The sequence below is a fragment of the Trichechus manatus genome, unplaced genomic scaffold (assembly GCF_000243295.1).
Source record: "Trichechus manatus latirostris isolate Lorelei unplaced genomic scaffold, TriManLat1.0 scaffold00163, whole genome shotgun sequence".
Taxonomy (NCBI): Eukaryota; Metazoa; Chordata; class Mammalia; order Sirenia; family Trichechidae; genus Trichechus; species Trichechus manatus.
Window position 1 is genome coordinate 1,928,150 of NW_004444099.1, and position 27,715 is coordinate 1,955,864.

Consider the following 27,715-nt stretch of genomic DNA (forward strand, 5'->3'; position numbering starts at 1 on the left):
CCTGTGCCATCAGCCATTTTATAATATCACAAAGAGGCATTGGAATTACTGAACTGAGTCACCAAAAGTGGAGTTTATTTGAGTATTCAGGGTTGTTTGGCCTGAACTTTTTAGTGATCTTGAATGTATGGATGAGATAGTCAAAATATCCTACGGCTTTATAAAGAGCTTACTAAAAACTTCACAAACAAACATCTCCATATTTTTCTTAACTCTCTGAGCAAAAAGTACATTTAACCTTTGACTCAGAGATTTTATGTGGTGGAAACAAAGCAAAACAAAACAAATTCAAATAAGTAGGAGATAGTACTATCTCTTAGAGATACTAACAATTTTGCATTTTGCCATGAGTAGCTGGGAACTAAAATAGTCAGTTTATCCAGCACATCCCCTTCAAGAAACGCCTGCAGTTGGATGTTAACAAATACGTTACATTTTGATTATGAGATGCAAACCTTAGTCTTATTAAAGGTAATATTTTCAAAAAATCATTATTTGGGAAATTTTTCCCCCGTTTTAGTAGTACAGCGACATTCTTTATAAAAAGTTCTTTTTTTTTTTTAGGGGAAAAAAAAGGAACCTCATTAATAAGCTCTAATGCAGAAGTCCTGGGAGTTTGCGGAGACCTTCCTTAGCATGCATGAGAACATAGCTGGCTAGATAAATCAGGGAAACAAAGTACTTTGGAAGCATGTTTTGCATATGTAAGTAGGTTTTATATTATTCTTATTTCTACTTGGTACCACTCTCTAACTCATAGTTCATGGTGCAGAAACGCATTTAGCAGTCTGGAGATAGTAAATGTTTTAGCCTCAGATTGGTTGACTTGCTGTGTGGCTTGGAGCAAGCCACTTGCTACCTTTGCCATCTGCAGGTTCCTCCCCTGTAAGATGGGGTTGGGGAGGAAAAGAAGCATATAGGAAAGCAGTTTGATAACCTAAACCATAAAGCACAAAGATTGTTATTTTTATTACTACCATGTTTACTTTCAAAATGGTTCCTCATTTTTAGCAGCTATTTTTCTGATAAAACTGATGTAGAGGGAGGAAAATATTAAAATATTTTTAGGTGTTGAGCTGGTAGAGTGAACCCTCAGCTTGCGGACAGACACACACTTCTCCCTCCTTTTTGCCCCTCTTATAGGCCTTAAAAGAGCTTCTGGTGGATTCCTTGTCACCTCTTTAAGAATTCTTCTGGTCACATTCAGTTCATCTTTAGCGTTTCTCCTCCAGGTTACTGCCAAAAATCAAAGGATTCCAAAGGGGAAAATTTGTATTAGAAAGTAAATACCATTCACAAAAGTGGGCAGGGAGATAAGGAGGAACACACGCAAAAGAAAACCGTCTGTTCTATAGATCAGACCCTTTAGCAATTCAAAGGCAGCCAATAAGATGTGGTATACAAAAACAGCAAAGCCACGTGGAAACAGTCCTAGAATATTTAATTTCCTATACAATCTTTTGTGCAAGACTCAAACACTAATAAATGAGTTGAGAGTTACATTGCTGGGATTGGTAGAAAGAAAGCACTCAGTGTTAACCTAGGACATAGTCTTAAAAACTGAATTTGTCTCGTTTTGGTGTGTGTGTGTATGTAGGGGATATAGGGAATAAAGACAGGACAGAAAGGAGGAAGCAACAGATTTTTAATTTAAAGAAAATCAAGGAAAGGATAAAAAATGTAAAAAGAATGAAAGTGCATTAATGACTTTGCAGTCTTAGTAAAATGATAAAAGAAAAATAGGAACAGGGTTTCTGGTCAGGGAATGTAAGTTCATGCCTTGCTAAACGGGGAAGAAACCAAATTACTTTCCAATATTATTTTTCCTAAAATGAAAATGTTTCTGACAACTGCAAGTTTTTTTCTTATGAACAAGACGAGGGAATGCTTTTTATAACAGCTGCTTGGGACAAAATTTCTATTTTTAGGAAAACTTGGTTTACACTGTGTTAGCCAAGGGTTTCCAAAGCTGCACTCAAACATAAAAGGGTTAAATCAGCTAATGTATTTAACATCTGACAATAACATTCCTACCTTTGACAAAGTTTTACTTAGGGGATATCTAAGGCTGAACAGACTAGAAGAAAAATTGTGACCCAGAGAGATCATGAATATCACAGTAGGGGTGGGGAAGGAGCACAGCTAACAAGGAAAAGATTAGTGCAGGACTTTTAAAGCTAGAAATATTACATTTGAACACATTATGGGACTCTTAAAGGAGAAGTGGAAATTAGGAGTGGCATAATAAGGAATATCTGTATATTCTTGATGGAATAAAATACAGGCCTTTTGAAGCAAACAAATGGTATTTGATTGGGTGTCCAGAAGAAATAGGTTTAAACAGTTATCCAGATGCAGGAAGGAAGAGAAGTGTATAGAGTTCAGTGTGGACAAAAACAGTGCTGTCCTGCATAAAGGCCAGCTCTACCTTCTCAGAAACTTTAACTGAGGATCTCAGCTTCTATTTTATATACATAAGAAAAGCGAAAGATGCCAATGAATCTCAGTACATTCTAAGAAAATATACAAAGTCGTCTTCCGATGAAAGACATACTGATTCTCACTTTTGAATTGCATTCTAGAGCCAAGAATGGTATCATTTTGAAAGCTTGTTAGAAGAAAGCTCAACATTGAGCACAAATTGATTTGGATAAATCCAAAGACTTCTTCAGGAATCAGGGAGGCACTGATCAGATCACTTTGTTAAGACTGCCATACCTTGAGGTTATAAATTAAATCCACTTATGGGCAAGTTTAGGAGCTGTGCACTACAAAACAATATTCTAATACATGTAGACACCCCACATCAAAATAAACAATGCTTGGCCTTAATTGTGAGGCAAATAGGCAAGAGATGTGGCCTGTAATATATACAAAGAGGTGGGAATAGGTAGTATTTACAATGGAAATACACCTTTCTCAATTATTTCAATCATCCAATCTTTTAAAACTTCTTACGTATGCCTAACACTAGCTACCAAGGAAATAAAAGCCTGTACTGTATAAGTACTTATTTGTTTACTGAATAGCAAATAGGACTATTGCCACATTTTGTAGGATGAGTTTTGAAGATGAGAAAGCTAGATTTCCCACATAAGGCCCCCGAAACTCTGCAGGCAGGGGAATCTTGCTGCAATTTTACTTTCTTTCCCTGAACCTCAGAAAAAACCCAAAGCCGTTTTACTTTTGACTTGTACCAGAATGAGGTTATTTCCCAGTGATAAAAATACCCTCTGGGTAAGCACATTCAGTTTGGTTTTTCTACAGCCCTCCTAACCACAGAGTGACCTTCATTTGACAGTTTAAAGTCTAATTACAAGCATAATTACAAACCAGCATTAACCTCTGCTCTCTAAGTGACTGAACTATGTGACTTCGAAGGTGAATTCAGTGCTATGAGAGGCCACTACCATATTATTTCATAATTGGCTTGTCATAAATTTCTACAAAAGGTCAGAAGTTACAGTTGTATTAAATCTAGACCAAAAAAAAAAAAAAAAAAGATTTCCATGCATCAAGGAAGTGTGAAATAGAAGGTAGGTATGTATGTATTATTAAAGGTTGCACACAGCTACTGGTTTTGTCGGCACATTCAAAGGAAATGCTGTGCCTACTAAAGGAAGTTGTCATGCAGTAATGTCACAACTTTGTCCCAGAAAAAAGGTAAATCTCAGTATAATTTTTTAAAGACTAAACTTAAAATAGTTTGGGGTTATTTTCATATATGCCATTGTGAAATGATAATCAGTAGGAGTCCACTGAAGTAATAATATTACTAAGTATGAATTAAGTCAGTAGCTCATTTACACAAGGATATGCATTCAATTAAATATGTATTGGGGTCATGTCTTAAGTAAATTGCTTATGGATCTTATCTAGCTGGAATTATATATTTAATAAATGAGACTATTCCATCCACATGCAGATTGTGTAATAAAGATGTTAGAAGGTTACTTAAGATGCAAACATTTTGCAAAAAATCTATAAGTTTTCACATAGCCTCACTTTCCAGTAATAATATATTTCATTAAGTTTATGAGGTGGTCTATTTGGTACTTCGTGGAGGAGTTGGAAACAAGAGGTAGGTGAAGCTGACAGGTACAAGGAAAAGAATAATTTTCAACAATGGCCTAAGAAAAATGTATGAGAGATGATATTTTGAAGGGCTGCAGGGTCTAGGATTCTACCATAGGTAGGAATTGTTCTCTCATGGCAGTTGACAAGTTTATGAACGGGCGGGGCTAAATTGGGCATCACGTATCAGTGAATGCAATTATCACACCATGAACAAAGGCAGAAGATTTAAAACCCAATTTGAGTGCTATAAAAAAAAGGTGAAAGGGGACCATTACTGAAAAACAGAAGTATAGAAATAATGTTAGATGACCAGTTTTCTGAATGAAAATGTCATTTCAAATTTATTTCCTTGCTTCATAAGAAAGAGCATTCTAAAAGCAGTGTATCCAGCATACAATCACAATGCTGCAGAACATTGAATAAGTGTAAGATTTTTTTTTTTTTTTAAATCACAGGGCAGAGAATGGGATAGTAAACTGTTAAACTTAGGAAACAGTGCAACAAAGTAGGAATCTTGTGTGGTTCCCACAGTGGGGTTATCAGTTGAGACAGTCCCTTCATGAAGTTAATTATAACAATGGAACGGAAACGTGCTAGTTGACACTGGATATTTTTATGTAATTGTTTTTGGTAAACCATAACAGGCTTCACAAATCCCAATATACCCATAAGTCAACGTTGGTGTTTAAATTTTATATTAAGAAACTTAAAAAAAAAAATGTTATAAGTTAGTAACAGACTGCTTTGAATTGCTGCAGATACAATGGATTGTTTTGAAGGAAATTTGCTATTTTGTTGAAAAATATTTGCAAGGGTATCTTTGAGGATTTTAATTCTTTAAGTTTACTATGTCTTAGATGATGATTCAAAGAAAAACAAAAGCATATTTAAATTTTGCAGGCATTCAGTAAGTGTTTGTAGAATGGAAGAATGGATAGATGGGTGAATGGATAAAGGGCCTTACAACTTTATCCATTAAATCTGGTGAGGAATAATTTCTAGTGGGAGTTAAGGCCTAAAATCTAAAACATAGTATCACAAGGGTTTATTCCTGATAGTCTAATACTAGTAAATATCTTATTGAAGCAGCTGAAGCAATAAACAATCACTTATTTATTTATATGCTCATATGTATAAGAAACCTTAGGCTCACAAAAATATACATGTTTTAAAACAGAAATCTAAGGCACACAAAATACTAAAACAAGTCAATGAATTACCCTATTGTACATATTCAAGAAGCAGAAATCTACTTGTACAAGATGATGGTCTATTGATTGACATTTTGTTATTTACAATCCCTCCATATTCCTTTAGTTGGGTTAGTCAAAAGCTTGAAACTTACACTTTGCACCATATATTATTTTAATATAAGTTATGAATTTTTCGTTAGAGAGCTTGCTGAAACTGTTTGCTTTTGCACCAAAATTATGAGTGTTAGCGGTTGTGGGCTTCCTATGGCATTTTCAAGGGAGAAGCACCATTAGGTTTTCCATACTCCCAAGGAATCTGACACTTTTAATGTTATAGCACCTCTGCATTTTAACAGAATCAAGTATTTCATTGAAAGTTCTTGTTCTAAACATTTTACTTGGGTAATCTTTTTAGCTTTTCTGTAAAATGAGCCAATAAAGGATGGGAACAAATAGCAGGAGGACTAAAATAAATGGAATGCCTATTTTCCTGTTACTTAGAGCATAGGCAATTATCAGAGAAGATAAAATATCATTTTCCCAAAACTAATATGCTAAGATAAACCACTTTGGATTAGTTCTTGATGGAACAAAACCATACTTATAATACTAATCCTACTGTTTATTTGTGCTGTGGGTGGGGGTGTGATGATGATAAGGAAATTGTCTTCAACAAAAGATTTTGACAGTAATTTTTTTCTTATTCTATACCAGATTGACTTTCAGAACAAATAAGGCAATTTGAAGTGGATAGAGCTCAGCTAATTTCTTTTTGTCTTTTATCACCTGGAAACACTGGAAGCATTTGACTCTTCAGAATCCTATTCTGTCAAATCTCCCTTTGGAAACACCTCTCATGGATTATATTGAGAAAGTCAGGATGAAGGTAAATTGGGGCCACAGTTGCTCACTATATCAGAAGAGACCACTCTTAGTTTCAAAGAAAATGTTAATCAATACTGGTAATGTTTCCTAATTTCAATTTTAGAGATAATTAACATTTTTTCATTATCTAACTATTTTATATAAGTAGCTAGTATTTGAAGAGAAAGGACACATTAAAAAAAAAAGAAACACAAACCATATACATGATTAGAATACATACCGCAGTTAACAAGATGGAACTCTACACAGCAAGAATAAATGATTTCTCTTGTATGCAAATATGCACAAACAATAGACAATAGGATTCTTATACTATACTATTTCAAGTTACTTTTAAAAATAGAAAGTGCTTTTAAAATATATATTTACAATTTAAGAACAGCCTCCAACCATTACTAACAATAATGAATTATTTTATACAGGAGAAATATTTTAAGAGAAAACATTTCATTGGTTTATTTCAAAGGAATATGCTGATTTTCTAGCAATGATTGGAAGATGTTGGAACAATGGCACCAAGAAATAATAATTCAGCTTATTTTTAACTGTGTCGATGTGGTTAAGCACCAGGAGCTGTGTAGAGTTAACACTGTTTATCTTGATTTTACATCATAGAACATGAACCTGTTAAAATCCTCTAAAAATGACTCTTGTTTCATAGTAAACAGACTTAATTTAAAGCACCAAACTGAGTGATTCTATCAAGGTTAACACCTAACCAAAACATTTCTTTATGTATTTAAAACTATAAAACTTTTTATTTTTGCTTAAAATGTGCACTTTCTACCAATTGTCAAAATATAGTCACAGTTGAGAAATCCCCACCCCATTTTTTTTTTTTTTTACCTCAGCCTTCAAACGGGTGAGATGAAGATATAGTAAACAATAACATGACTTTCTTTTTACAGCACCTTGAAAAAATACACTGCACTAGCAAAGGCATTAAGAAGGGGAGAAAAGCTTTCAGACCCAATGGTTATAGGGCCCTGCAACATGTGTGAGAGCATAAGGGGACACGGTGACAATATTGTCATGGGTTAATGTTAATGCTCTATGGGAAGGAATTTGGTTCAATTCATTAATTTCAGGGGACAGTTCAGAACCTTCATTAGCTGCCTGGTCTTTCTCCTCTGAAGCCTTAGTTTTCTTATTCTTAGCTTCTTTAGCCTCAAATTTAATCTTGTTTAGTTCAAAACCGTGTTGGGGCTTATTCAGGTTTTTATGCTGGTAGAAGACAAGAGATAGGCGTGTAGGATGATTCCGGTTTGGATGCTGGACAGGAGTCGTAGCATGAAGCTCTCGCCGGGCACACTCAATCAAAACAGAGCCGTGGGAGGGTGCTATTGCCACCCCACCAATATTGGCATCCAAGAAGATGTGCTCGCTGTCTGACCAATACTCATCAATGTGGGGCAATTTCTCCTCAGCAGGTGACAGGGGATCATCCGAAAGGGGATCATCGGACAGAGGCTCATCTGCTTCAGAATGCTGCTCATCTTCTTCCAAGACAGAGGGAGCGAGTTCATGAGGAGAGGTGATGAATGAGGGCTGCTGGTTTGGCTGATTAGGAGTTAGCTGCTCAGTTGCACCAGTGGGAGGCTCAGAATAAACCAGGGAATCCGTCATGGCAGTAGACAGGGTGGGAAGAGGAGCCGATTCATCAGACTGTGCAATTCCAGTGCTTTCCCCAGCAGCTGCATTAGCACCACTGTGTCTGGCAGAAGGCATTGTGCAGTGGGGATTGCTACTTCTTTCTGAAAACCTGTAGGAGACTGTTGCGTCATTCTTAAATGGAGCTGTTGTGGCCGAAGTACTCTTAGGGGACCATGAGAAGCCTGCAGGTAAGTTGGCCTCTTTCACTGGGTGAGGAATGGATGGGATCATTGAGTAGGTTTTAGTGTTGTCTGAACCTTCGAAGATAAAATGTGGCTCAGTTTCACTTTTTATTTCAGGTTGCAAGGTCTCAGTTTTACACCCTAAACAGAGAAAAGGACACCAAAGGTGAAGATAAACACAAAACTACTTTGGGTAGTTGTTGTCTTTAGAGTATTTTCTAAGGAGAAGTACAAAGGATAATGTAACAAAATACTGGTATCAGCTAGTTTCTTCTATGTATTTCAAGTCAAACACACACACACACACGAGTATATAGTTTATATGTAGTTTGGCATACTTTTTCACATAGCAATTTTCCTTACAGAGTTCTTCCCTTGGGTAATAATTCATAAATAAGTGCAGACATTTAGCCCAAAGGATGTTCATTAATTGTTATTGTTGTCGTGTGTCCTTAGGTTGATTCTGATTCATACCGACCCTACAGGACAGAGTAGAACTGCCCCATAGGGTTTCCTAGGCTGTAATCTTTACAGGAGCAGATCAGTAGGTCTTCTCTCCTGTGGAGCAGCTGACCTTTTGGTTAGCAGTCGTGCACTTAACCATCATACCACCAGGGCTCCTGTTCATTGATTAAAATAGTAAAATATTAGAAATAACCTAATTGTCTATGAAGTAAATAGTACAATCATATACTGGAATACTGTGCAGGAGATAATATGATGACATAGAGCAATATTTAACCACCCAAAGAGATGTACAGATATATTTTAGGCCATACATGATCTAATTTCTGAAGGAGTAAAAGTAAGCAATCGTTTATAAATATTGTTGGGTAATGAAAGCATCCTAACTGGCAAATTATTAATCAAAGGGAAAGTACGTAAAAAAATTTAGTTGAAAATAAGCCATTTGTGACCCTTGAAAAAACAGACAGCATTTAAAGTTTGTTTCTTTTCCACCTCACAGGTAGATCATTGTTATCACATTGGCAAGTGGGGCAATCTGCTCTGACCAATCTACACAAACCTCAGATAAAATGGAAACATTTTCTTGAGGATATTCATCCTATTTTGATGTTTTTAAAATTTTTTTGGAAGTTCCAACTTTTAGTACCAAGAAACAGCAAAGGTAAAGCAGCCATGTTTTAAAATAATTAATAATATGACAATAAACTTTGATCTACTTTAGAAGATCTGCAATTCTTGCCTGAGACAATACAACCTGGAGACCAGACCATTCTCATTTATAAAGAGAAAATATACATAAGATTCAAGCAATGGTACATCAAGAGGCCTGTGCTGTTATCTGTGGCTGCGTCTATTCTCTATCTATTATAGAGGTCAAGTGTCAACAGAATGTAAATCATGGGAAGGAAGAGTTAAAAGAATAATGAGTCTTTTTACTGAGTTGGACATACCTCAAAAAAGTTCTTACGGGTAAGATCAGAAAGGGACAGGGGGTTATGGGCCACAAATTGTGCATATGGCTACTAATAGGGTATGTGCTATAAGGAAGTATCCAAAAGAGAGCACTTGAAAATGATTTACATTTCAACCAGTATTTAACCAGCACCTGCTCCATGTAAGGATGCTGTTAGCGAATGACGTAAGATGACAATGATACGGTTGCTCGTCTTCACAAGCAGTATGGAGCAGATACATGAACCAAAAATAAACCTAAATTTAATATCTGTAAAATGGAGTTACAAGCAAGAAGTGGTAATTCTCCCATCTTGCCTCTTCAGTCTTTCTCTTTATTGAGTCTTGTTCAGCAGTTATGCATATAAATACGTGCACTGCCATTTCTCGCATCTTAAAAAACCAAACCATCTCTCACAAATACAAAAACCAAATAAGTTAAGGAAAACTATAATTCTAAGTTTGAATATCAGTATAAATTGATGATATGTCTCCCCCCTCCCCCCCTTTTAGGCTCCTCATAGAAATGGCTGGTTTTGATGGGACAGAAAATGTATAAGATGAGCTTCAACATCTTGTTCTAGGAGCGAAGAAAATTATCAAAGACCATCAGAGCTGTAACGAAAGAACTCAGAAGGCACCCTGAAGGGGTTTCTACTGACTAAAGATGGGACAATCTGAGCATTCTGAAATTTAAATACACACTCCTAAAATCACTGAAATATATACACTATGTTAAAAACCATGAGGTCATAATGATATTAAATTTTTACAAAATTGATCATATTGGAAGATGCTTAGGAACCAACTAGTGTGCTGAAAACTGATGACTAAAGGTAAATAACTAGGCATTTATCCTGATTTCCCTTTATGAACTATACCTCAGAATTAAAAAGTTACTGATAAGGACAATATTGGCTTTGAAAAAAAAGATCAACTAACAACCAGAAACAGAATGATACTTTACGAAACCCACTGCTGTCAAGTCAATTCGGACTTAACAGCAACTCTATAGGACAGAGCAGAACAGCCCTATGGGGTTCATATGGCTGAAATCTTTATGGAAGCAGACTGCCACGTTTTTTTTCCCACGGAGTGGCCAGTGAGTTCGAACCACTGACCTTTCAGTTAGCAGATAAGCGCTTAACCACTGCACCACCAGGGCTCCTTGAGACTTTATAAGTCCTAGTAAAATAATGGATCTAGATGATGATCACATGTGTTTCTAAAACCATTAGGTAAAAAGCTGATAGGGAACATTATGAGTGATCAGGCTGACTACACCTGACCCATAGATCAGCCTTAACATCACAAAAAGAGAGACCATCAGACATTGTGTGTTTCCTGGTGTGATGCAACAGGAGTGTACAAAACACCACTAGTATTCTTGCCATAGTATTTAAAAAAAAAAATCAAAACTGAATTTGGGTCAAACCTTCAGATTTAATTTATAGGAAACAGAAGGGACAGAAAACATGCTAACTGATACTACAGGCAGGAAACCAGCAAAATCCAGTCACTACAGCAAAATGGTTTATTCTGTAATGAAGGAAAGGAAAAAAAACAAAAACAAGAAGAGAGGAGTAAAAACATTTAAATCAAAAAGAGGCATAAGACATGTAGCACCTAACTCAATATAATGTATGACCTCATTTGGATAGATACTGATTTAAAGAAACCAAATGTTAAAAAAGCAAATTCAATTATGAGACCAGTGGAGAAATATGAACACTAATTGGTACTAAGGCGTTATTGGTTTATTTTCTTGTTTATTTTTATAGTATTATGGTTATAAAGAATTCCCTACCTTTTAGTGACACTGATAAATCTATATGAAATGATATGATTTTTGTAATTTGTTTCAAAATAATCTAAGGGGAGGGGTCTGGGTGAGGGTACAGATAAAACAAGAATGCCTTTATACTGAAAAATTTTTAAGCTGGGATATGAATATATGAGGGGAGGAGAGTTCATTATTCAATTCTCTGTACTTTGTATATTTTAAAAAATTTTTCTTTAAAAAAAAAAAAAACAAAAAACTCTCAATCATATAACCTTCACTGCGTTGCCCTTATCCCCTTTATAGCAAATCGCCTCAAGAATCTCTCCCACTTCCTTGGAACCCATGTCATTCATTCTCTCCACCACTACGAATCTGCTCTAGCAGAGTTCCCAATAACCTTCAAATCTAATGGTCAAATCTCAGTCTTTGTCTGAGTGTACGCGGGAGCGCAACGCCTTCGAACACTTTCACTCCTGCCTCACCAGACCTTCTTAGTCTCTTTTGCTGGTTCCTCCTCATCTCACATTGGGCGTTGCCATGACTAGTTCTTGGATTTGTTTTCTGTCTGCTTCAGTCCCTTGTTGATCTCATCCAGCCTCATGGCTTTAAATACAATCTCTATGCTATTGACCTCCAAAAGTATAGCTCCAGCCTGGACTTCTTCCTTGAACTCAATTCTTCTATTAAAATGCCTACCTAATATCTCTACCTGAATGTTTCATAGGCCTCCAGAACTTGACATGTCCAAGACTGGGTTGCTGATCTTCCCCCATATATCTTTCCAAACCTATTCTTCTCTCTACCTTCCTCAACACAGTTGGTGAGGGCTACATCCTTCCAGTTTCCTCAGGCCAATAACATCAGGGCAAGCCTGGACACCTCTTTTTACATTCCATATTTAACCTATCCAAAATCCTGTTGACTCTACCTTTAAACTGTATCCAGGATCAGACAGACATTTCTCACCTCATTCTCATTAGCCACCCTGGTCCAAGTCCCATCATCTCTCTCCTGGGTTATTAAATGGATAGCCAGCTCTTCTATCTGTCCCTCTTACCAGAGTGTAAGGTTTGAACTGGCTCATAGCCCTTCTATATTATGAAATCTCCAGTAACTTTCCTCTAACTCACAAAGGTAAAAGTCTTTACAGTGGTTTACAAAGCCCTTCATGTATTTCTCAGACACCCCTCTTACCTCTCTGATCTTATCTCCTATTATTTTCTCCAATTCACACGCTGCTCCAGCCACACTGGCCTCTGTGTTCACTTCAAACATTCAAGGTAAATTCTTGCCTCTGGACCGTTGCACTTGCATTTCCTTCCACTGGAACAGTATTTCCCCAAATATCCACATTACTGACTCTCTAATTTCCTTCAGGACTTTACGCAAATGCCATGTTCCCAGTGAGGCCTTCTATGACAGCCCTACCTCCCTGTTCTTTCTCTGCTGCATTTCCAACACCTAGACCAGTTCAAAGTGCTGCTTGGTAATTTTTGTGGACAGGATTACTTAAATTGATGCATAAGGTGATTAAGGAATAATAATAGGCAAGGCATTCACAGAACAAACATTAAGGACATGTTTGTTTGAAGGAATTAAAAAAAAAAAAAATCAGCAAGGCATTCACAGAACAAACATTAAGGACATGTTTGTTTGAAGGAATTAAAAAAAAAAAAATCAAGCAATATTGAAGGGCCATTTTTTGGTTGACTTTTAGTTTTGGCACATATGTAAGAATACATAGTGTCTTAGTTTAAACTCTAAACAAATGACAATAACAGAAGTTCAAGAACAATGAACTAACCAATTACTCTTTTCTCTGAAGTTTTTCTTTTCATAATGCCTCTTATCTAAGACAACAGCAAAGATAATGAAGAGAAAAATAAGGTGCAAAGGAAAGTGAAACCCTTCTGCCACTGAAAGTCGTTCACAGAAAACTAGCAGGTTCCCTAAGGTCTCACCTAAAAGCGGCAGCGATGAAGTCTTACTGTTATTTGTCATCGAGTTATTCTTCCGCTTGATTCGAGGAATGAGTTTCTTCTCCACCGCCCTTATCTTATGAGCGAGAACCTCTGTCATCATCGCCGCCCTTTTCTTCCCAGAACGAGGAACAGGCAGAGTAAAACGTGTTCTTTTTTTGCGTCGAGCTGTGAGGACCTCGATGGCCCCAGATTTGATCTTGGCTTCCAATCCTTCCCTTGAGCCAAACTCATCTGTGTCTGAAAGTTTATAAAGAGGTAGCACATGGAGCTGCTCATCTTGAGGAATAACACCCAATAAGCGGTTATCTTCTCGTGTTAAAGTACAAACCTGATAGGAAGAAAACATGAAATGGGAAATATAGGTCCTGCACATTTACTGTTTGTTATTACTAGCTTCTTCTTGCCGCCATTGTGAAAGGGATCTGAATTTCAATTTTATTTTCAATTGGTAACTGCTGGTATATTAATTTTAGATGAATATAACCTATATCAAGTCACTCAAATCTAATTCAATAATTTATCAGTTGTTTGTAAGCAAACCAGTGTAATTTTGAGTTGATTTTGTAAGTACATGATTATATTATTTGTATTTTTTCATGTTGAAGGTTCTTCTTGTTGTACCCCATTATTATTGCATTGTCTAAGTTAAGAAATGGTTGTTGAATTTTGTTCACTGTCTTCTCATTAAATATTAACTTTTGAGAAGGGAAGGTCCCTAGGTGGCGGAAAGATGTTGCACTTGACCACCAACCTAAAGGTTAGAGATTTGAACCTACCCAGTGATACTGTAGAAGAAAGACGAATAAAGATTACAGCCAAGAAAACCCTATGGAGCAGTTCTACTCTGTAACACACGGGGTCGCCATGAGGTGGAGTCCACCCGACAGCAACTAACACCAACATAGGATTTTAGCCTATACAGCACCCTGTTTCTTAATGTTTAACTAGTATCACATTCCTTTGGGGGGTGGGGCTTGGTCATGATGAATCATTCAAATTTGCTGGGCTTTCCTTTAGGATTTTTTCACTTCTGCTTATACATGAGATTTATCTATAGATTTTTCTTCTACCCTTTTTGTCAGGGTGATTTTTATTTTCTTCAGTAAATGAATTGAGAAATATCAGTAGCAGAGGAAAAGGCATAAGAGAGATTTCTCTTTCTAGCAGGTCTTACGTTCTACTACTAATAGTTAAAAAAAAAAAAAAATTAACCAAAACATTTTATCTTGATGAAGAATTTTCTCTTTATGCTCCCTTTTACTCAAATCCGGTAAGGAGCCATATCAATAGTTTTCCTGCTTTTCTTTCAGACTTAAAAAAGGATACCTTAAAAAATAGTCTCTAGCATATAATTGATTGTCAACCCCCCTCCTTACTTTAAAAGTTATGTTTATTCACTGTAAAGAAACGAAAATACATATATATGCAGAAAATTCCTGGCTTTAGGTAGCTAATATTAATGATTTTCTTTATAAACTCATATTTTATTGTAATTTCTTTTGAAATGTCATTAAAACTCTATCACAGATATGGCCAATGATTTCTTTATTTCTTACTAAAGACATTACTCCTAGAGCTAACAGCTATTTCTCAGACAGCAGAGATGCTCTAAGAATGCAACAAGGAGGTTTGGGTTTCATAAAGAGAACTTGATGATAAACCTAAAACCCGTTGCCAGCAAGTCGATTCCAACTCATAGCGACCCTACAGGACAGAGTAGAACTGTGCCATAGGGTTTCCAAGGAGTGGCTGGTGGATTTGAATTGCCAACTTTTTGATGAGCAGCCGTAGCTCTTACCCACTAAGTCACCAGGCCTCCAACTTGAGGATACAGGTTGGTAAATCAAGGCAAGCTATTTTTAATCACAGTTTCTTCAATTTCTATAGCCACATTTACCAGGAAGGCTTGAAATGTTCAACTCTCCTGAGTGTAATTTGATAATAACTTTTTCAGAAGTATTGAATATTAGAATCTTAAATCAGTAAATTTTTGCTTCAGTCATTTTATTTGTCCATACAGAGACTATTTCTTCATAGGGAGACTAAGAAGTGAACTAAGACTAGACATTGAGGTGCGTAACTTGAAAGACTGGGCAAGCAGATGGGGTAGAAGGCAAGTTAGTGGTAGAAATTTAAGAATTGAGGATTTCAGAGATAAAGAAAAGTAGGAGTGATCACAAGTTCCAGGGTAAGAACCTTTTTCCATGAGTAAGCAGAGCAACAAGGGTCAAAGAATACAGAGAAGAGGAACCAAAACTTAGTTTGGCTCTGAACTTCATCTGCACCATCCTCCAGCCTGTTCATAGATATCCTGTAATGAGGACAATCCAGGTGAAATGTACTGGCCGAGTAATGATGATGAACTACTCCCTAGCTAGGAAGCACCAGGACAGATTTATACAGCTTGAACATTTGGAAATATCACTGATATCAAAGACTACTGTCAGCATTAGTGAAGAGGTGTGACCTCCACTAATCAAAAGTTCATTTGGCTCCTTAATCACTGTTAGATTTCTACTGATTAATGCTTTTGATAGATCTGATTACAAACTCCCAATCACACTGTAAGAACCTGTACTTATGTCTTAATGAAGGTTTCAAAATTACTAGGCAAGCCAAACAAATTGGTGCAGGACAGATATAGAGGCAATCACTCTCTACGGATTTCTGTTTTACTAGGGGAGAAAAAGATAATTATTTGAAGCAAAGTCATTTCCTTGACAAAAGGACTATTCCATGATTTTTCACTGGGACTTCTGTCTAAAAATTTAAGTATATTTTGATTGACTTCAGGCCATGTGCATGCATTTTCATAGCTGTAAACAGTATGCAAACCTGATTGCAAATATTGCTGGTAAATTTGGAATATTAATATGACTCCATGTATACTGGCATTAAGGAACCAATAGGCATTAAAAAGATGATAAATTTGGCAGTTTCCTCACAAAAACACTGAGCTACCCATGGCAAAAAGAAACACTAAGTAACTTGCTCAACTTCATGCTTACCAGTTTGACAGCACGGAATTCTTGTTCTAAATAATCCAGTATTCATATCTCCTAGCAAACGTATCATAATTAAATATATAAATCGTCTTCCAACAAAATATTTGTTTAAGGCGGGTTCTGTAACTTTTTAGAAGCGCATTTATGACAATAAAATTAATAGATACTACTTATAGGTAGTCTTATATTTCATAGCACATAAAATCTGATTTGCCACTGCAACAGTCAATCATATTCAAGGACTGCAGTCCAAGTGCACAGTAATGGAGCCTTTACAACAGAAGGCCTCCCAGGTACATACCACAGTGCTTCCATTATTCATGTTGTGAATGTCCCTGTGAGGATGGGCACAGAAGTCCAGGCAAGCAGTGACCCCAGAGAAAGGACGACCTTCCTTGCTGCCAAGCCGACATTCTCGGGCAACGTGTTCATATTCCACCTGAAAAAGTATGGGACATAGCTTTAAGTGACAGAAAGAATCATCTTCAGTAAAGAAGAAAAAGCATTTCCTGACAAAGTTCCTAGATCAATTTACCTTTTGGACTTCTGAGTTCTGAGATTACGGTGTATTGCTATAGTGAATGGATGTAACTTAGTAAAATTCAAGATAGAGTTTGAGAGAGTATGGGATAAAATGGCAGTCATTCACTTTATGGCTGAAGGCAGGGTGAGGACATTAATTTCTGCTGGTGATAGATAAACAAGATCAACCTAGGTTATCACATTATGAAGAAAGACTAACACAGTGCTTTAAAAACATGCAGAATGTTCAATGATTATAAAAAGAGATATATTTCACGAACCATTACGAAAAGTAGATTTATAAATATTTCTAAAAGGAAAAGTTGGAATATAATAGCATATTATTCAAGATAATATAAAAAACGAAAGATATAAAAAATATGGACCTATGGTTATTTTTAACATAAAAAAAAATTGCACTTATAATCTAGGATTTTCTCTTGTTGTCAAGTGCCATCGAGCTGGTTCCCACTCATAGCGACCCTATGTACAACAGAACGAAATCCTGCCCGATTCTGTGCCATCCTCACAATTATCAAAAAGGCTTCTCATCTTTTAATTCTTTCTTGGCTTCTCATTTTGTATCTTAATTTTTTTCTGCTTAGAATTGTGTCTTTTCATTACTAGCTCCGTTTATTTATTTTCCTTTGTTTAAACCTTTGCACTCTAAAATACGATTTTCTATCTTTAAATCCTTTCTAATCTGATCGGTGGAGTGCCTGGGTGTTGCAAATGGTTAACTCGCTCAACTGCTAACCAAATGGTTGGAGGTTTGGTCGACCCAGAGACTACTCAGAAGAAAGGCCTGGCAAAACTAGAAAAATCACCATTGCAAACCCTATGGTGATCTACTCCAACACACCTGGAGTCACCATGAGTCAGAATTGACAACAGCAACTGGTTCTAATAGTAACACAGACTGTAGTAAATTTTTATAATTAGAATATTAAGATAATAAGGAATCCTAAAGATTTTTTTTTAAAAATATGACTTGTAAGCATAGGAGAGAACATGTATATGACAAAGTAATTCTCAAAAATCCATGTCGTAAATGTATTCCTTTTAGAATTTTTTTTGAGATATAATTCCTATGCCATAAAATTGACAGTTTTAAAGTGTACAACTCAGTGGTTTTCAGTATATTCACAAAGTTGGGCAATCATTACCACTATATAATTTTAAAGCTTTTAATTCCCCCCCAAAAAAACCCATATCCATTAGTAGTCATTTTCCACAGCCCTGTTCCCTCATTCCCTGGCAACAACTTTCTGTCTCTTTAGATTTGCCAATTCTATATATTTCATATAAATAGAATCATATAATATATGACCTTTTGTGTCTGGCTTCTTTTAGTTAGCATGTTTTCAAGGTTCAACCATGTTGTAATTTCTATCATTGTTTTATTCCATTTTATGGCTGAAAAACCTTCTATTGTATGGATATATTGAATTTCGTTTATCCATTCTGAATTGATGGACATGTGGGCTGCTACCATTTTTTGGCCATTATGAAAATGCTGCTATGAACGTTTGTATACAAGTTTTGGTATGGACATATGTTTTCAATTTAAGAAGTACAGCCAGAATGCTCCTTAGAAGTGAGGATGGCAAGACTTCATCTCATGTACTTCGGATATATTATCAGGAGGCACCAGCCCCTGGAGAAGGAGATGATGTTTGGTAAAGTACAGGGTCAGCGAAACAGAGAAAGACCCTCAATGAGATTGACACAGTGGCTACAACTATGGGCTCAAGCATAACAATGATTGTGAGGATGGTGCAGGACCAGGCAGTGTTTCATTCTGTTGTACATGGGGTCACTATGAGTTGAAACCGATTCAACGGCACCTAACAACATATACCTAGGAGTGGAATTTCTAGATCATATGGTAACTCTATGTTTAACTTTTGGAGGAAATTGCCAAATTGTCTTCTACAGTGACTATACAATTTTACATTCCCACCAGAAATGCATGAAGGTTCCAATTTCTCCACATCCTTGGTAATGTCTGCCTTTTTTATTATAGCCATCTTAGTGGGTATGAAGCAGTATCTCATAGTGGTTTTGATTTGCTTTTTCCTGATGACTTGAGATGCTGACCATTTCCTCACATGCACATTGGCCATTTGGATATCCTCTTTGGCAAAATGTCCATTTAAATTTGTACTCATTTTAACTGGGTTGTCTTTTTATTGATGAAATGGAAGATTTCTTTATGTATTCTACATACGTGTCCCTTATTGGATATATGATTTGTGAATATTTCCTCTCATTTGTGGGTTGCCTTTTCACTTTCTTGGTAGTTACCATTTGAATCATGAAGTTATTTTGATAATGTCCAATTTATGAATTTTTCTTTTGTTGCTTATGCTTTTGGTCTTGTATCTAAGAAACCATGGCCTAATCCAAGGTCATAAAGACTTACAACTATGTTTTCCTATAAGAGTTTTGTACTTTTAGCTCTTACATTTAGATCTTTGATCCATTTTGAATTAATTTTTGTATATGGCATGAAGCAGGGGTCTAATTTCACACTTTTGCATATAAATATCCATTTTTTGAAGAGGCTTATTCTTTGCCTCATTTAATTGTCTTGGCATCCTTGACAATCAATTAACCATGAAGTCTCAATTCTATTCCACGGATCTATATCTAGCCTTAGGCACATAATTTACTTTCTTGATTACAATAGCTTTCTAGCAAGATTTGAAATCAGAAATTGTGAGTCCTTCCACTTTGTTCCTCCTTTGAAGATTGGTTTGTCTAATCTAGATCCCTTGCAAGTACATGTGAATTTTAGGATCATTTTTGCCAACTTCTGTGAAAAGTGGGGAAAAAAAACAAAAACAAAAACAAAAACGAGGCAGCTGGGACTTTGACAGGAATTGCATTGAATCTATAGATTATTTCAGGGAGTATTACCATCTTGACAGGTCCCCGGGTGGTGCAAACAGGTTGCAATCAGCTGCTAACCTAAAGGTCAGTGGTTCGAACCCACCCAGTGGCTCTGTGGATGAAAGGCCTAGTGATCTGCTTCCATAAAGATTACTGTATTTTTATGCAAATAACACATGCCTTCTATCTTTGTTTGTCAACCATGTCTTCTCCCCTCCATAAACTATATTCATAAGCACCACTATGCCAGTTTTTTAAACATGTTACTGTAAAAATAATTAGCATAGTATACTTACAAAGATACCTCACGGGGGGAAGGCAAGATTGGCGAACAAATATAGAAGGCATGCATTATTTGCATAAAAATACAGTATAGCCAAGAAAACCCTATGGATCAGTCCTACTCTGGAACACATGGGGTCGCCGTGAGCCAGAATCAAATCAATGGCAACAGGGTTTGGTTTTTTAGATTTGTCATGTTAACAATATTAAGTCTTACACTGTATGAACATGGATGTCTTTAATTTTTATAGTTGATGTTTTGTAGTTTTCGGTGTACTTGTTAAATTTATTCCAAAGTATTTCATTCTTTTTAATACTATTGTAAATGAAATTGTCGTCTTAATTTTATTTTTGTATTGTTCATTGTTAGTGTATAGAAATACAACATTGGATAGAAGTGGCAAATGCAGACTTCCTTATCTTGTTCCTGATTTTAGGTGGAAAGCTTTCAGTCTTTCAACCATTAAGTATTATGTAAGCTGTGGGTTTTTCATAGATGTTCTTTATCAAGTTGAGGTAGTTTCCTTTGTTCCTAGTTTGTTGATTGCTTTTATCAAGAAAGGATGTTGGATTTTGTCATGTTTATATATTAGAGATGATCATGAGGTTTTTGTCCTTTATTGTATAATATGATGTATTACATTGTTTTCATATATTGAACCAATCTTACATTTCTGTTTTCACAATTTTTATTTCTGGAAATAAAATAATTCTGCTACCCTGGAGTTTAAATCCAACTGCCATAATGGGAAGATTTTTCTTTTTTTTCAGAGTAAGAAAAAAAAATTAAAGCTCTTCAATAAAACTAGACATATATTAAAGGTCAAATGTGAAAAATTTTTGTAAGCTTATCAATTAACAATGATTTCATTTATATAGAAATATCACCATATTTAAAAACACTATAGGGGCCTAAAACATACCTGATTTTGATAAGCAATTGGAGCATACTGCTTATAAATTGGAGCTAATCGTGTAGCCAAACTCTGCAAATTATCTTCAAGATTTTTTTCCTACAGGAAAAGACAGTCCATTTAAATTGTTTTATAATGATATATAAAATGCGTTTAAGGTATGAAATTAAATCATTAATCATTGCTGATGGATTGTCGACACATAATTCATACTTACATTTATAAAATAGCTAACAGATAATAACACATTGATTGATTGTCTTAATACAAACTCTCAGTCACTGTTATGCTTTAATTTAACATTTTGAAATGAAAATTCTATGCTATAAGGTAATTAGAACTATAAATTGTGTTAGAGGTAGGCTGCAAAACTGCTTGTTTCCAAGGAGGAGAATCATGTGTTATGTAATTATTCATAGTACTGGGCTCTTGAAGTAAATTAGGCATGGTTCCTACTTGAAAGGGGAGATGTCTCAGTAAAGAATTTGATACAATATAAGTTTTCCTAGCAGAGAGGGGAGAGCAACAGAAATGAAGCATATACTATACATCAGATCCTGTGCTGTGGTTAAAATCTAATATGTCCTCAAAATAAACTATAAGACAGGCACAATTATTCACCCTTTATAGAAAAACAAACTGAGACTGACTGAGACATTTAACATTTAGTAAATGACTCAAGATGAAAAGAAGTAAGTGAGGATCAGGGATCACAATAGAGAGTCCCGGACAAAGCTGGAGAAAAATGTAGAACAAAATTCTAACTCACAAAAAAAAAACACCAGACTTACTGGCCTGACAGAGACTGGAGAAACCCCGAGACTATGGCCCCCGGACACCCTTTTAGCTCAGTAATGAAGTCACTCCTGGGGTTCACCCCTCAGCCAAAGATTAAACAGGCCCATGAAACAAAATGAGACTAAAGGGGCACACCAGAACAGGGACAAGGATGAGAAGGCAAGATGGGACAGGAAAGCTGGTAATAAGGAACCCGAGGTCAAGAAGGGAGAGTGTTGACATGTTGTGGGGTTGTTAACCAAATGTCATAAAACAATACGTGAACTAACTGTTTAATGAGAAGTTAGTTTGTTCTGTAAACCTTCATCTAAAGTACAATTAAAAAAAAAGGTAGTTAAGTGGGGAAGTAGTTGTCCTAAACCAGTGTTCTCTCCTCTGTACCATGGTGGCTACAAATTTAAGGAGATTTGATAAGACTGTGAGGAACATTAATACCATGTCAAGAATCTGGAAATCTCTTGAGTGTACATACAAGTGAGAGTTTTTCAAAGGAAAACTGTCATGATGAGTTTCTATTTAAAATGTTACTGATAACACTATGAAGCAGAGAAGGGAGATTGTGGAGGCCAGCAGAGTTGAAAGACCACGTTGATAGTTTTTCATAGAGATGATTATATTCTAAAAACAGTTAGCAACTTGATAAATGAACAGAGTCACATCTAACGAAGTCAATGGAAAGCGGGCTGAGAGCAAGGATGAAGGAGGGACTAAAGAATGCTGAAACTTCTGCCTCATATGAAATTTGGTGGATGGAGATGTCATAAACATGGAAAGAGCCCCTTCTTGTGGATAAGTTCACCTCTAGTATGCATCAAATGATTATAAAAGCCAAAATAGCACAGCAATGTAGACAATAGGAAGTCAGTTCTTAAGTGATTTTGACTAGCCTCCATCTTGTTAAGTGTAAAGCATCAGTTATAACATTTATGGTTTCCTGCTGATTTGTGCTGATGCTATTATTATACAAAAAGTTCCTACAAACTATCTTTCTAGATTAGTCTTTTCCATTCATCTGTCTACTTATATGTATATTCCTGTAGTTTAATAATACATAGTAAGGAAAGTCATGACTCTTCTTTAAAAACACTTTGTGGCTATTCTCACATGTTGATTATTGCATTTATTTGGGAGAAATTTTAGAATTAGTATTTAAAATACTTTAATTATGTTTCCTAACACTTGAAATATTGGGTTTGGTGGGTAATTGTGTTTTCTTGCTAGTAGAATGATGCAGGGAAACTTTGGAAAAGCCATATGCAAACTCTATACTTCTTATGCACTATTAGGTTTAAATTCTTTAATATTCTTGTATCACTTTGTTCTAGTTATCCTCTTATGAAATATCTTTTACATTTGTTGTGTGGAAATGTTGAAATATAATAGGTGAGTAGAAGCAAAACAGTTAAAGTTTATACAGTTGACTACTGGTATCATTTACTAATGCAAGGCTCATTTTTATATTAAAAAGAAAATCCTGACAATTACTAATTGTTTCTTTTGAATGAATGTGCATGTCACGCTTAGAGGCTTCTTCTTATTGGACTTTTATCTATTGGTGCTGAAACCTCCATCTATCTGCTCTTCTCACTCTGTATATTATGATCTCTACAATCATCATATCCACATCCATGGTTATTATTACAACCTGGACCACAAACCATTTCTTGTATTCCAGATTCATATTGTTACTAAGCTGACATCCCCACTTGGACTCCCTTAGGAATCTCAAACCCAACAAGTCTAAACTGAACTCATGATCTGTTCTTATGAACCTGGTCTTATTCCAGTTTACCCCATGTCAAGGAACACCACTTTTTTTTTTTTTTCTTTAATCTCTCCACATGAACCACTGCTCACCATTTTCTATTACAAACCTATTCCAAACCACCATTTTATTCTCATAGATAACTAGCTAGTCTTCTTAAACTCACTCTTGGCCACCTCTAACCCATTATTCAAAGAATAGCCAGAGAGATCTCTTTAAAAGACAAGTGTGATTATGTCACTCTCCTCCTTAAAACCCTTCAATGATCTTCCAAGATTCAAGATATGGCTTACAAGGCCACTGCATGCACCTCACTCTCCCTTGCCTGCTACACTTCAGCCATACCTGCCTTCTGTCAGTTCCTTGAATGAGCCATGCTTCTTCCTGCATTACAAGCACTATACAAATGTTACTCATTATTAATAAAAAACACAAATACTGATCTTATATTTATGAATTGTAACAAAATTGGTCTAATAAAAAATTAACAAACACAAAAATGTCAATATTACTAATATATTTGTATACTAAGATACACTTCCATCATATAATATTTAGAAAGAAAACTTAACTGGTTTTCTTTCAAATATTCTAATATTTGAACATGGTACCTTTCCATTGTTTAATGCCCTTTAGTAAAGTTTTATAGATTCTCCCTAAAGGCCTAAAACACTTCTTGTTAGACTTCTAAGATACTTCATAGATTTTGTTGTTAATGTGATGGGACTTACTTTTTTAATAATATATTGTCTAATTATTATTACTGGTAGGTAAGAAAATTATTAATTTTTAACAAGATGGCCTTCTATCTTGCCATCTTGTTAAACTCTGTTTATAGTCGTAATATTCTGGAAGTTGAATATTATTGTGTTTTCTAGACAGAAAATCTTATTATCTAAGAATAATGATAGTTCCTGCTCTCTTGTTAATATGTAGAGATACTCCTTTTTCTTGTGGTAGCTAGGAACTACAAAAATGCTGAATAATTTTGATTCTCTCTTTAAAGGGATCATTATTTATCAGTTCTGAGTTTCTTCCAAGAGATGCTATATTCATTGTATTGCAGATATATTTGGATTAATTCCTCCTGTCTTATTTTGTATTTTCTATTTACTCTGCATTCTAGTGATTTCTTAAAACTCTCTTCGCTGATTTTTGGATGGGTTCTTTTCTCTTTTTTCTACAAATAGTTCAAAAGATATATATTCTATTGATCGAAAACATTTTTGACATGCAATTTCTCAAATATGTTTTACTGACAACATCAAAAGCAGTGTTTCCCAAGCTGTGGGCCATGACTCACCAGTGGCCCATGAAATCAGTTTAGTAGGTCATGACTACGGTACCATTTAAAAAAGAAATGAAATTTTGTAAAAAAAAAATATATATATATATTATAGTGCATCATACAGATCCTTAGCAAGAGCTATATTTTATATTAACTTTTGTTATATTTTAGTATTAGCTTTGTTACATGTATAATCAAAGTTAAGTATTATTTTCTGATAACTTTGTTTTAATTATTCACGTGTGTATTATGTATGTGTATGCTAGTGTGCATTTATAAAACATTTTTTACTTTTGGTCACTGCTCAAAGTTTGAAAAACACTGAGAATTAATTAGTACCTAAATCCTCCACACCCAAAACAAGGCAAATAAACATTAGCACACTTACATCCTAATGGTTCCCACCCCCTCCCACTGCCTACCCACCCCATCCACCCCTGAGTTGATAGGAGAATGGAATCATACTTATAGGTTGTTATTTTAATTTAAAAATGTAAGTACTAAACTTATTTAAACTTAACAGTAAGTTTGACTAATTTCTTTGCTCACCATGGCCTCGTGTCCCGGACAGATTCGTTCCGGTTTCATACATCTTCTTTCTGGATTACGTCCGCTAGTAATTCTTTCATAGTAGGTCTGTGGGTAGTAAACTTTCTGAGTCTTTGAAATGTTGGAAAATAGCTTTATTTATTCTTCCTACTTTGGCTCGGTATAAAATTCTAGATTCTTTTAACAGAGATTCTCTCCAGGGTAAGGGAGTGGGAGGAGGGGACAAAGGACATTTGGAATTTGGACTGGTAGTTAAAGAATTTATTTAATTTATTTAGAATTTTTAACTATTTAGTTTTTTCTTTTACTATTTCATTACTACTTTTAAATATTTAATTTTTTAGTGTTTCAATACTTTAAAAGGAATGTACTTATATATATATTCATTGTGTAGTTCAAAAATAAAATGGAAACTTACATGCAAGGGAGAACTTGGATCAATTCTAAATCTTCTGGGGCTTGGACTTCTACCAAATTTGCAGCCATTGAAATACATACTCCACGAACAGCCAAAAGAGAATGAAGCTCCACAAGTTTCTGGATCAATTCCTTGACATGTACAGGTACGACTGTAAGATAGTAATTATAAGGTAATTAGCTAATAAAGCAGGACAGAATCGCAGGCAGAACATTTCAGGTTCCTATAACTTAAGAAGTACAGACGACTAATAAACTGGTTATAATGCTTTCCTATTTTATTATTTCTTTAATCTAATGAAATTTTACACAGATAATACAAAGCTAACTGAACTTGATTATAACTAAGTTTTGAACTAAAATGTTTGTCAAAGACCGTAAACACAAATAAATGTCAATAAACTATTCAAGTCTGAAATATTCTCAACCTCTTTTTGTTTTGGAGATGCCTGAGGTGAGGAAATAAAGGGCCTGGATTTTAAGTCTTGGATCTGTTCCCTATCAGAAATAAAGTTAGAATAATTTGTTACTGCTTTGAACTTTGGTGTCTTCATCTGTAAAATGAGATTGGTATTGTATGTGAAATCATTTTGTCACTTTTAAAATAATTCTGTATGAATGTCACAAGAGAAAAAAAGAAGTGGAGAGTCTGTTTCAATCAATAACATGACAATTGTATCATTTAGGGGCATTTCTGAAGCCAGAAAAAAATCTATTTTAAGAATGACAATGTTTAGAATACACATACAGAGATATGAAACCAAGGAAGTAGTCTATATTCTATTTTGATTACAAATTTGCAAAATGCTTGAAACTTCTAATACTTATGTAATGTCAAAAAAATACAAGCAACCAAGAAAAAAAAAATAACAAAAACCCTTAAGCACATAAAATGCCTGATACATAAGATAATATTGCTTGCAAGCAAAGACTACAAAAACGATCATTCAAGATACTATAAAGGGCACACTTATATTCATTGCAGCATTATTCACAATAGCAAAAAAAGGGAAACAACCTAAGTGCTCATCAACAGATAAATGGATACGCAAAATGTGGCACATACATACAGTGGAATGCTATGCAACCATAAAGAACAATGAGTCCATGAAATATAACATAGATGGGCCTGGAGGATGTAATGCAAAGTGAAATAAGTCAATCACAAATATTGTATGACTCCACTTTTATAAGAAGACAAAACACACACATACAGAGAAACCAATGTTCATTGGTGGTTACCAGGGATGAGTGGTGGGCAGGGGGAATTACTCTCTAGATTTTAGATACTTGTTATTTTTGGTGATGGGAAATGTGGCCCTAAATGTGGGTGTAATGAGCACAGCTTGACCAAAGTAAACGATGCCACTGAGAAGCATTCAAGAGAAAAGGATGTTTATGCTATAGAACATGACATATATAATTTGGCAACAACACCAACAATAACCAAAAAATTAATATATGGTAACATATGTATTTGTATAGGCATATGTTTATAGGTAGGTATGGGTGTGTACATAATGTGTGCACAGACTAGTATCTATATGTCCATGTACATAGAGATGTGTGTGTGTACACATATACATTCATAGAGGACAGTTACAGATACTTCTCAGACATAACTAAACACCTTGTGCAATTGGTTTTCTGGGTTTGAAGACTTAGGACCTTAGTCTCATGGGAAAACTCAGTCAATTGGCATAATATAGTTCACAAAGTTCTTGTTCTGCATCCTAGTGAGGTGAATAGTGTCTGGGGTCTTAAAAGCTTGCGATCATCTATCTAAGATACAATTATTGATCTCTACTTGTCAGGAACAAAGGAGAAAGAGGGGAACCAAAGTCTAAGAGAGGAAACTCGTCTACTGGGCTAATAGCCTACACAAGCCATGGCTTCATCTATCCTGAGACCAGAAGGACTAGATCGCATCTGGCTACCACTACCAACTGTTCTGATCAGGGCCACAATGATGTACCCTGATAGAATGGGAGACAAACATGGAACAGAACTCAAATTCTTAAAAATTCCAGACTTAAACTGAACCAGTTGAGACTAGAGAACTTCCTGAAGCTATCGCCCCGAGATACTCTTTAAACTTCGAACCAA

The 27,715-nt window shown here is 35.5% G+C and overlaps 1 protein-coding gene across 2 annotated transcripts in view; it reads right to left on the minus strand.

Moving 5' to 3' along the window:
* Positions 1 to 6,984: 6,984 nt before the first annotated feature.
* Positions 6,985 to 27,715, minus strand: part of TET1 (tet methylcytosine dioxygenase 1) — a 116,692-nt gene continuing 95,961 nt past the window's right edge. The window contains exons 7-12 of one of the 2 annotated variants that reach the window (XM_023740751.1): positions 25,611 to 25,761; positions 25,193 to 25,279; positions 20,802 to 20,891; positions 16,481 to 16,618; positions 13,154 to 13,502; positions 6,985 to 8,131 (exon numbers count right to left, since the gene is read on the minus strand). In XM_023740751.1, the coding sequence (XP_023596519.1) occupies positions 7,119 to 8,131; positions 13,154 to 13,502; positions 16,481 to 16,618; positions 20,802 to 20,891; positions 25,193 to 25,279; positions 25,611 to 25,761 (1,828 nt within the window). In that variant the 3' untranslated portion in view covers positions 6,985 to 7,118. The remainder of the gene's footprint in view (positions 8,132 to 13,153; positions 13,503 to 16,480; positions 16,619 to 20,801; positions 20,892 to 25,192; positions 25,280 to 25,610; positions 25,762 to 27,715) is intronic. The other variant, XM_004386395.3, reaches the window with a different exon arrangement.